This window comes from Vanellus vanellus (genome assembly GCF_965231255.1).
Source record: "Vanellus vanellus genome assembly, chromosome: 3".
In the NCBI taxonomy this organism is placed as follows: Eukaryota; Metazoa; Chordata; class Aves; order Charadriiformes; family Charadriidae; genus Vanellus; species Vanellus vanellus.
Window position 1 is genome coordinate 12865734 of NC_138907.1, and position 12173 is coordinate 12877906.

The 12173-nt window shown below is 42.7% G+C and overlaps 1 protein-coding gene across 1 annotated transcript in view; it reads right to left on the minus strand.

The window, feature by feature from the left end:
* Positions 1-12173, minus strand: part of EHBP1 (EH domain binding protein 1) — a 236828-nt gene that overhangs the window by 32070 nt on the left and 192585 nt on the right. The window contains exons 19-21 of the mRNA XM_082480396.1: positions 9580-9718; positions 9321-9427; positions 6507-6630 (exon numbers count right to left, since the gene is read on the minus strand). Of these exons, the coding sequence (XP_082336522.1) occupies positions 6507-6630; positions 9321-9427; positions 9580-9718 (370 nt within the window). The remainder of the gene's footprint in view (positions 1-6506; positions 6631-9320; positions 9428-9579; positions 9719-12173) is intronic.

A 12173-nucleotide genomic window follows, 5' to 3' on the forward strand; every position in this document is an offset into this window, starting at 1 on the left:
ACATGTGACTCTCCTTTCACATGTGGCAACAAAGCATATGCTGCTTTTTCGATTGGTAGGAGTTAATTTGCAGTGACACAACATATGTGTTTACAGGGTTCCTAATGTTTGTTGTTTGCTGCGCTGGGTAATTAGTCCCATTGACGGGGGAGCTTATGCGCCGCAGAAGGAGAGGTGAAATCGTGGCTGGGAAATGGCAATCCCACCCCATTTTGAGCACCTGGGGTGTTGAAATTGGCTCTGAGGCGGGAAAAAAAAACCCAACGCCCAAAGAAAAACCATGAGTAGAAGGCTCTCGAGCCACAGTAATTGCCATTAAAAAGGCCAAGCTCATCAAGATCCACCTGCGCTAAGGGCAACCACCAAGGTGGGTCAGATACTGGAGCGGTGGGAAATCTTAGCAGACTTTAACTCTTTTTTTTTTTTGGATCTTCTCATTTAGAGGACCGGCCGGTTCCAGGCAGGGTGGGCACAGATAGCCTCGCAAGGTCTCGGCGGCTCGATCCTCATCTTAGAACAGCACCGCAAACCCCAAATAACTTCAGTGTTGTCATTAGACATGCGGTAGGGAAAGCAGCAGCGTGGAAATCGCAGTCAAGCTGAACGATGGGCCAGTGGAGAATGGAAATGATTAAACAAAAACAAACCCAGACAAACCCTTTACTGTTTAAGATTCACCCCGAAAGCGGCAAATATGAGATAGCTGTCAATATACAGAGCTTATCTGCCCATGCAAGATTTTGCGATACTGTGTCTAGCTAATGTGGCTAATGAAAGAAAACAAACTTGACAAAAATAAACCCATGAGGACAGTTTGAAACAATAGATTAAACCCCCTGCATTATTTCCCCTGCAATTAAACTCGACAATTAGTATACAGTAGGAAAAATACCCAAACTGGTGATAGTATCGCTTATCTGGTTCTCCAGTGAATCAAATTTGCAGCCACCCCCGCTGCACGCCACACGTTAACTCTTTGCGCCGTGGGTATGTACAACTCTGAAATATAAAATTAGTTGCTTTTGAAGGACACTGAGCTCCCTCTGGTGAAGGCATAACAAGTTTATTAAGTAAGCACCACCTCTGGAAGTATAATCCCCTCTGGCTTCTTCCACAGAGTTTATTGGTTCAGTTTTCCTAACCATGAGCATCATTAGGGCAATGCAGTAATTAAGAGTTGTTAGAAAGTGAATTCTCAAACTGCAGATTAGAAAATTAAACTATTTCCTGATTACATATTAATGGAGCACAACAATAGCAGTTGCCATAAGCTTGGAAGGCAACCAAGGGATAAATCTGTGTACTTAATTACCATAAACAATGGCTGCATAGAAATGAAGTTTTATGCACATTCCCTTCTGTAATATGTCTGATATCAGTACACACTTGACAATTCTTGTTCAATTATCTCTATTATTTAATGCGCTGTGAACGGCTCTGTGTAAATAAAATTAACCACCCCAATTACTTTGAATTCATCTAGGGACAACGCAATAAAAATGTGAAGAATTCTGTATGCCTATTAATCTAAAACATTACAGAAGCTTTCACCAGATTTTCTTGTCTATATTTATTTTGTCTACATTTATTTTAGTGCACTGCTAATTCAATTACATTTACCATCAGTGGTCAATCAGCAGCAGAAGAGGTTTTTTTTATTTTATTTCATTAATCCTTATACAGTACCACAAACATGCTCATCCATTGGTAAGGTACAGGAGCTCATATGGAAAACACCAATATGCTTCTACGCGAATTTGGGAGCTTGCAGTTAATCAGAAAAACAATTAAAACCACTTCATACCCTGTGGTCAGATAACAAAATATCTGATAGCGGCAATTTTTGTTTTCCCAAATAGTTGTTTTTGCAATTAGTGAAGAAATAGTGACCAAAAAAGAGCTAAATTTAGATTAGAGATTTGTAAACAAGGCTTCTTTGTTTTTTATTTTAATTGTATTGTGCGATAATTCTGCATTTTAATTGGCACGCGGATATCAAGATGATAGACACCTTAAAATACGACGAGAGAAGAATTCGCAATGGAGAAAGACGCCGGCAGAAGTAGAGACAAAACTATTTTATCTGTAACAGGTTAGGCACAACGTGGGTAAGAACAATCCTGAAGAAAAGCCAGATAATCCTACCCCTGCTGCCGTTTAACGTCAAGCCGTTAGAACAGGGGAAGGAGGGAAATCAATGACATTAGATTATATGATTTTTATACAGCTCATTCCTCTTCCTTGAACCTCTGCGCCGTGTTTTCTCTGGATGCTCACGCGCACTGCATTTTTTTTTGCGACAGCGCATTTCATATGGTGTGTGTTGCAAAACCCCTTCTCTATAGGTGACTCGTACGTATATCCAGGCAGGGACAGCAAACGTGCCACCAGCTCATTCCCCCGGAGTCCAAGCACTCCTTCCCCACCCAGTTTTGCAACGTACCAGTAAACTACATTTCACTGGAACAAGGTGAGATTACATTTTCATTTTAAGTGCAAAGACCAAGGACTGAGGGTTACGCCACCAGTGACATAAATTACAGGATATTAATAAAAGTGTGACTTTATTCAGATTCAAATGGAAATCAGCAAGCCGGGAATTTTAATAACTCTTATTTTTTCGCACATCTTAGAAAAGTGTTTCCAGTCACATCACGAGCGGCTGGTGCTGGAAATGCAAAGCTTCAGTCAGTTCCAAACTCTTTGCCTGGCTGACGAACTTTGAAAACATCAGCTCCCCTTTGGCCAAGAGCCAGAAACTCGGCTTCCCCGGCCAAAAAGGCTGGAAAACGGCAATGCACGTGCAGAGGAGGACCTGGGCTCTCTTCCGACAACCACATTCCCGTGCCATGCCCTCTCCCTAAAGCAGGGCAGAAGATGCAAGGGCAGCAGTGGAAGGGATCCCTCTGCAACCCAGGTTGTGTCCCCGAGAGCCACCACGTTGGGTCTCCTCTCCTCCTGGTCTGTGGCACGGAGAACCTCCAAGTTCTACTCCTTGCAGCTACCCACAGCCACCGGCAGCCCTAGTAAAGCTCAGGCGGCATTTTCAAACTTCTATTTACAATCGTAAGCGCCAGAAACTTTCACTAAAATATAAGTGGAGTGTCTAACGAAGTCCAACAGTGCCATGAGCTGGACTCAAAGTCTCATCCTGTGAAATTAATGTAGCCAGAACAGATATTCAAGCTGCAGCCTGAAACATTCCCTCCTGGCTGATCAACAAAAAGGACTCTCAAACTCCGAGGATGAAGAGCCGCCAGGTGGCAAAGAGGCTCCCCACCGGAAAAAAAACACCCCCAGTTTTGTGCTGGAGGAGGATGAGGAGGAGAGCGAGCTTTTTGCCTTGTAAACCTCTAATAAAGAACAGGGCCAAGCACAGGGAGGAGGAAAAGACGGTCCATCCCCCAGCAGACACAACGGGGATGAGCAGACCATGCTCTACCTTCTTCTTGAATTTAACCTCAAGGCAATGACCAAATCATGACATGAGTCTCCCAGTGGTTTCATTTCTCTTGTACTGTTTTGGCACACGTGGAAACGTAGCTGGAAATCCCAATACCAAATGTGCTCCTACGCTGATGGGGACAATTGTCCTGCAAACATTTGTTAGGACAACTCAATGGAAGCCCTTCCCCACAGAGTTGTACAAACACAGCACCCTGCTTCAGCTGTCAAGGAATAAGGTCAGCAGAGACTTGTATTCGCCCGAGGCTCTCCAGTATTACAGCCCCAAGCAGAATAAAATTAAGAGAGAGATGTGCTTAAAAGAGAACGCTCATTATAAACCCGATTCGTTTGCAGTTCTTGTGCTTCATGTCACGTTTTCAGGACCTTTCAGCTACGCTCTCCCATGTGACCTCCTGCTTTCTAAAGCCTGCATTTGCAGAAAATCCCAATATCAAAAGAATTTTCAAGCACACCTCTGCGAGCTGGCAATGTTTCACATTTCTCATCTTTCTGGTATGTACTGACACCTGGGGAGGGGGGTATTTGCAAAACCCCGAGATCATCATCAACAGCCCTTCAGGGCTTTTTTTTTCTAGCTATCAGACTGTGGTTGCTTTCTTCCTTCAAACTTGGCTTTACAGCCCACTTGGTGGGCTGCAGGGAGCCGGCAGGTCATACGGCATCGACTCCTCTTTTTTGTCTCCAAATACCTCTTCTCAGACAGTCAGAGGCTCGGGCGAAGCAGCCCCAGACCCTTACAGAAGAAGATGGGACTACAGATGGAGGCACAAGCCACTTATTTGTCTGCAGGAGGAATTATTTCCTCAAGAGAGGTAGGGATGAAAAACAAGCGCCAAGGCTCTCTCTGCCAAAGAGATGAGATACAGCAGGTCCTCTGAAGCATCTGCAGCACGTATCGGCGAGGGAGCGGGAAGGAATAGGCGGGAGAAAAGCCCGCAGGAAGGGGAGGCAGATGAGGAGCCAGTGGAAGGGGACTGCACATGGGGCAGAGAAACACATCAGTGTTTTAAAGGCATCACAAAAAGAGATGTTCATATTTTTTTCCCCACTACCATATCACATTAAGGACTCTAAAAAAACCACCAAACTCCCTCCTAATACTACCTTTCCATGTAAGCAATTGCAGTCGCTGCCACAGGGATGTTGTCCGACGACAAATGGGATATTGATTGGCAGGGGAGGTGGTACAGGAGATAGGCGCTCGGTTGAGATGTGAACCGTAGTTAGAGGAGTTTGCGAATCCCTGCTTTCAAGGCTATAAAGTTCACTACAGGTAAAAAACTCCACTTCTCACGTGTTTTCTCCTAAATCATGTTTTTAAGCCGAGAACATAAATAGGACCTTTATCAAGGACTTGTTGATTGTTTTAAGTTAAATCCTGAATGCTCAGGAAATGATTGAGAATATAAAAGTAACTTTTTTAGTATGGCTGCGCTGCTTGTCCCATCATCCCCTTATCCCCAGGAAAGGACATGGTAGGTATTCATTTCTTAGAACCCTTACAGCTGCGCTGTATAAGCCACTCCAGCTGTGTGCTAGACTCCCCATCTTATATACTTAAAAGAATCATCATCTCATCGTGCGTACGACATGAAGACTGCAGCAACTTTTGCCATACTTCAAAATACAAGGTATTAAAAAACAAGAAATGTAAGAAATCTCCTTTAAAATGGAGTAAATGACACAAATAAAATAACAACATGGCTATTAGAGTTTTAGAAACCCCCAAGCACTATGCTGATGACTCCATATATATTTAGAGGCAGGATTCAGAGTTCATATAAGACTTGTGAAACATTGTACGGGCTCTTTTGAGCAGAATATACGAATATAACAAAGTACACAAGAAAGCTCAGGATAACACACACACATTTTCTCTGGCTAAATAACTAAAGGTCACGTAATGCATTTGAAAAAGTACTTCAAAAGACCGTAGCAGGTAAAAGTCCTACTAAAGAAGCTTTCATCGAGGAGGTTTGGTAAAACTATTTTAAGAAGTCAAACTACCCGAGCACGTGAGAAAGTAAATACATTTAAAAAAACACCCTAATGTTTGGACGCAGGGTAGCAAGCTCACTTCAAAGTACTGAACTGCAGTTAAAGTCTATTCATCCGTATTTCAAAACAGAACACTGGATTCAAATCTACTTCAAGACCTGTTGTTTCAGTTAAAGGCAGGCTTCAAGTTTATAACATCAGCTATACATATAAATTATAAAGACAATTTACCCACAAAGTAATTTGGACAGACTAACTTTTCCCCCCAAAGGGACACGAAGTGCACTTCTTAGACCTTCGATATTATTTATTTTTGAAATATCAGTGCCATTTGTTTCCAAGTGATGTGGTTAAACCTCTCCGCCTCTGATGACCATCAGCACTCCACATCCATCTAACACTCATCGTGCAACTCAAAACCATCGCGCTTTTCACAAAAAAAAAAATCGCCCATCTACTTTCATCCTTTCAACTGCATCTACACCACCAAGCGCTACAGACTTTTAAAACCCGCTCACCCGAAAATAAATAAATAAATCAAGCAATCAAATAATTGTGGAGCATCGGTAACCAGATAGTATTCTCAAATTTCAGTGATCTACTCAACGGAGCCTTCCCCCATGTACTGTGCTCTGTTTCATGCAGTACATGGCTTTAGCTGGCCAAATCTTTTTTTTTTTTTTTTCCCCCCCACTGAATCAGTAGAACAGTGAAGATCTTACTTTTTTTTTCTTTCTTTTTTTTTTTTTTTTTTTAAGCAGTGGCATATCAATGAGGCACAGATGTGTATTCCAACTCTGCATGGATGAGCACACTGTTCAATAGTGCTGGCTCACACGGTATCAGGGCAAGTTATCACTTCCCATGAAGGCACTCTTATCACCAGGGCCCAGAGAGGTGGCTGCAAATCGCAGCCTTTTTATTTTCAAGGCAGTTTTGCTGAACATTCAGGCTTCAAAGATTCACACTTCCAAAACTCTATAAGAGTTTGTGAACGCTCAATTTGCCAAAACTGTTTACAGTGTAATTGGGCACCGTACCTGTGTCCATGAGATAGCGAAGGCGCTTCTCCACCAGCGCGGCACGGGTGTCAATTTGCTTTTGCTCATTCTCTAGTGCTGCCAATTCTCCTACAACATACTGACTGGTGTCTTTGAACCCTTTCTGTTAAAGAGAACAAACAAGAAGAAAAAACATCACTTGTAAGTTGCATTTTTCCTTTCCACAAACACTTAGTAAGGCACTTACCTAAACAACCAAATATCATGCTCGCTACCAAAAAGCTAACGCTTACATTTCTTAAACTTTACAATTTTGCCAAATGTCCTTATTTGTTTATTAAAACACCCTGCTTTTTCTTTAGGGAACATTTGATTTTGCCGTTTTTTTTACTACCTGGCTGTCTTTCGGAAATTCCTCTAATTTATTTCTAAGTACATAAAGGCAGCTGTAACAAAGTGTAATGAAAGGAAACGTAATCCAAATAAAGCACTATTTAATGTGCCGTTTCTACGCCGTCTGGGTCTTATTCAATCTTAAAACGCTAACTTTAGGGGCTGGAAGAACTAGCACGAGAGGCTCTAATGACAATTAAGAAGTGGGATTTTCAGATTACAACCAAAACAAGCTCCCTGTTTAGCTCCTCTGGGCCAACCGGAACACTGAGGCTCCCCAGCCCGGGCTATCGCACCTCTCTACAACTGCCCTGCTACACAGTTATCTGTAAAAATACTGCTAATTACTCAAATTGTGATTCTCATCCCGAGAAGCAGTGACAAACGGCATGGGGCTGACGCTCCGGTGCCATGGGGACTGACTCAAGCGGTCCTGCCTCCGCGCCAGCTCCCGTCCAGCCACGGTGAGAAATCGCCTGGTACCTCCCCGGGAAAAGCTGGGGGAACACTAATGAGTCAGGAGTTTGCCTCTTGGACCCTAAAACTTCCCAGCATTGTCCCGCAGATAACTACCCCAATCTCCAAATATTTCCCGCGCAGTTTGGCTGTCTCGCTGGGAGCCCAAGAACAGTGATTTAATACCTCTGGGTTATTCTCATGCCGCTCAACAACTTTCACCCAGTGTTTTGGCTGTTCTGAGTTATTACAGGCTGTATGCAATGCCGAAATGCCATTCCTGAAGCATGTTTTTGCATAAGTTAGGAAAAAAAAATATTACTCCTTCCGAGTAACCCCATCCATTTCTTCCTCCTTCCTCCTATGCCTGCTCCACAGCCTTGGAGAATGGTTTGAAATGGGAAAAAAACCCCAAACCCTTGCAAAATGATTTCATATTTCACCTGCACTCTGTAAAGGATGCCATGAAAATTGCCATCCTTTGGGAACAGAAAAATACACAGGCTTTTTTTTTGAGGCTTATTTCCCTATTAGAGGCTAGCCTGTTGCCGCGGTAAGGCTCTCCCATACTTTCACCGAATGTTTTCTATTGTTTTTTTGTAAAAGTGTCTGAAATCATCAATTTGGCTTCATATACAGGCAACAGGTACAATAATCACATCAGCCCATTATATCAAATAAAGCCATATTCAAAGTGAAGGCCAATGGCATGGCCGAGCTCCCAGGACCGGTAACGAGCACAGACCTTTGAAATTTGGGGTAGCTGAATTTAAGCACAATTACGCCCCTGTTAATTCGCTCCTCCTCTTCCTACACAACAGTCAATGGTCTCAGCTCCAATGGAAACTCCTTTTCTACCTGTCGTACAGCCAGAAAAATAACAAAACTCACTGCGAGCTGCCCCTGAAGAAAAAAACTATCAGTCCAGGGAGTTGAGGTGATGTGCAACATATTGCCTTTCATCAACTCTAATTAATTGAAAATAGTAGGAAAACTTCCCTAATGTCAGCGCGCATAATTGTTAACAATTGTTATTAGAAGATGAAAAGAAACGCTGTGTCAGGCTGAAATATCCCAAGAGTTCCTGCGTATCATCTGCATATATAATGTGAACTCACTGCGCCAGACCTTCTTAGCTCTGCAAAAGTACAAGTGGGCTAAAAATAACTCTGGCTGGTAAAAAGTTCAGTGTTTCGGTGTTGATACGACAGCGGTCTACCAAAATCCCTACTCAGCTCTAGGTTGCTACAGCAAAACCAACAAATGCATTTAGCTGAATTGTGGAGAGCAACAAACGACCACCAGACCAACCATCGTCAAAGGTCAGGTTGTGTTTTCAGACCGAAAAAAAAAAAAAAAAAAAAAATTCAGGTTCAAACTTGTTCTCCCTGCTTCTGTCCCGCAGCTGTCCATCAAACCCAGCTTTCTCCCTGCGGTCTATCAAATATTTCCCTCACAAATCAATTTTACACATGATCAGCCCATACCCCTACTGAGCTGAACCTCCCCGTTAATTAAGTGAAGAAATTACCATATATATTATATTAATGCAAACATCATTCAGCTAGTAATTCACGGCTGATCTGGATAATGGAAAGGTTGAACACCCATTAACCCAAGCCAACAAAATGGGTTGGCTGAGAAATTCTAGCAGGTCTCATGTGACTCTTCCCTCTAACTGCAGCTCTGCGGTATCTGCTATTGTAATAATTAAAATCCTCCCGGTAGATCAATACTGGAATCTCTTTATGGGAAGTGCCCTGATGGAAATGTCTCAAGGAAGCTGGGGCTGTGGAACTCTGAAAAATTCATTTTTTTTTATCTGACAATTATCACCACACTGCAGACTAATTCAACAGTGCACCCCTCTCACTCCGCTTTGAATGCGCCGGAGATTGACATCTAAAAAAAACCTAACATCTCATTTTAACAAATAAAGGCACTATTTCCACATACAGTTCGGAATTATCAGCAATCATGAAACCAGACAAAAAATTAATATACATTAAGCACTTCATCTTCTGATGGCTTCCTCTGAGTCTCAGTTATCGCAGCCTTCTCCTCATTTCCTCTCTTTGTATCTTCCTGGATTGATCTCTGCCTTTTCATCTCTTGAAAAAAGGGGAAAGACATGTAAAATTATTATAAAGCTTGATATTTATGTATTGAAACGCGGGCTTACATTATCGGCTTTCCGTATATTTATTGTTAAATGTTATGAAATCGTAAGATGGGGAAAAACAGGTTTTATATTTGCTCCTACCTGGTCTGCTCTCCACGTATTGACTAAAAGACTGGAGCTGAGTTTTCCTGACGGCAGAGTCCTTGCTGAACACAACGGGATTTCGAAACCGTTCTGCCGCTTTTTGTAATCGCTCAGCACGATGTTCCTCTGTTCCATTCTGCTAGGAAGAAAAAAAAAAAAGAAAAAAACAACAACAACCAAAAAAAAAAGCCCCAGACACACAACAGTTTCCTTTGTTTACAAAGGGGAAGACGCGAATTCGAAAGGTGGGTTTTCTGCAAGGGGACAGGACGCAGCTTTTGCAAAGAGGATTTCCCAACTCAGGCAGCGGTTTTATATAGGATGAAAGTACCCGCTGCGGAAAAAAAAAGGAGAAGAGTGATTAACTTTTCTTTTTTTTTTTTTTTTTCCCTCAGTGTTTTTGTTTAACGTGGGGTGACAACAAACGGCTTTTTGCTGTGTGGGACACCCTCCTGCAGGACCCTCTGCTTAACTTAACAGCCAGACCTTATTAATGGCGAGGAGTGTTTGCCCGCAATTCCCTGTTTTAAAGGATACAAAAAATCACTCCTTTGCAACTTGGCTTCGCCAAGCGGCGCGCACGCTGCTGCCAAGTAGCGGCGGCTCTACCCCTGAACACGATCGGTATCGTTTGAAAAGCGTGTTGCCTTTAGCCCGTCTCTCTGCCCCGGTAAAGAAATCTGTCGTTTTCTGTAGTCCCCCAGACTTGTATGACAAGAAGAACTAGTTTCTAATTTTATGCCCATTGAGATAAACCACTAATGCTGGATGAAGGCTAAAAGGTAGGATTATAATACTACCCCCCTGAACTGCGTTTCATCAGCTATAACTTTCCAAAGCCAGATTTGTAAGTAAGCCCTTTACAGCGGAGGAAACTACAATTATCTTTTCCAGGGCTTCCTATGTTAATACTGGTAACGAATTCAAATGGTTCTATCGCCGCGAAATATCCCAGAAGACCGAACCACCGCGGTGTGTGGAAACTGCAGATACCGAGGTGCCGTGTACCAAACAAATATTTCATTTTATACCTAATCTTTTATTATTTTTATTAAGTGTTTTGAAAGTAAATAGGCAAAGGCTAAGATGCATGACTAATAGCTAAGCCTGCTGAATGCTGAAACTGGTTATCAAAAGCTACCAAGACTTTGCCCTTCCTCTGCATTGAGACAATCGGTAATGAGGGAGTTCTCCAATGGCCTATTCTCTAGCCTCAAGGAGGCCGGGGATACACAATCCCCCAGGGAAGGTAACAGTTTATCCTTTTTCCACAAACACAGAATGCCTCATTTAGAAACGTGTAAACCGCATTTTATTAAAAAAAAAAACAAACCAAACCAACAAAACCCAAATCCACCTCCGCGCCGCGAGCTCCAGCAGAACAGATGGGCACCATATATCCTGTCGCCCTCCAACTCTTCCTTACAAAGGTGGAGAGAAACTGTTAAGTTGCACCTTTTGGGGGAGCACCTTAAGTTTAAAAAAAAAAAAAAAAGGCAACTCCTTTGCGGAAGCTTTTCGTAAAGACAAATGCCATTTTCGTCAGGTTAGATGATACCCGATCGCCCCTATGATGTGGCTCGGGTGGTGTTTGGCAAATTAAGCTTTAAAAAAAAAGTATCGCTCCTTCACTCTGGATGACTTTTCAGCCGCGCTAATCGGCTGGTTATGATTCTGGTTAAATAAAAAGCTAGTTTCCTCTTATTAGCTCAATAACCCTCCGACAGCCTAAACCGCAGTCTTTACCAAAATAAACAAACAGGACTAATTTTTTCAGGCCTGGCAACACGCTAAAATATCAGCGTGATTAGCTACTAAATCCCATTTTAAGAAACCTTTTTATGACTGGGGACTTCTGCCACTTTACAAATGTATTCCTCTAAGCCCGCTAATTCAGTTAGCCTTTTCAATCCATTGTATTATTCTTGGGCCAGCTTCATTTTGCATTAAATCCACTGCAGAAAGCTAAATTGAACGCAAAAAATCAGACTTGATCCGGCCTTCCTTTTGTTCAAAGATAGAGACCGAAAGTCCTCCGCCGCTGCCACACACTTTCATCACCAATTTATAGGAACCGACAGTGTAAGGGAAAAGCAATGAAAGTCATTGTTTTGGGACTTCAAAGCATCTCTGTATCTGGGGAAGGAAATCCTTTCAGTCAGCAGTGCTTTCCCCCCAGACTGCAGGTGGGTGAAAAGTTATACCCAACTGGAAGTGCCCCAGAGCCATAGGGATATTAATGACATACAGGGACTATTTTAAAGCAAAATATAGAAGGGTAAGAGCGCAAGGAGTCAAATTAAGCAAACAAAACGGGGAAACAGATTGGCGCGCACTTTACACTGAAGCACCAAATGTTAAAAACAGGCAAAACCACCACGCTGTCGCCTCAGTTTTACTCAGAAGCGCTCGTTGTCAAACATGCGAGTATGTACGTCTTTAAAGTGTACCACGGCGTCATTTTAACAGAGAAAAAAAAAAACAAACCAGAGGGTCAGGTCTGGGAGGGAAGCAAATCACTGCGGGTCCCATCCCACTCCTGGTAAACTTGCAGCCGGACAGAGCCCCTGTTTGTATTTCTGATTTAAGCA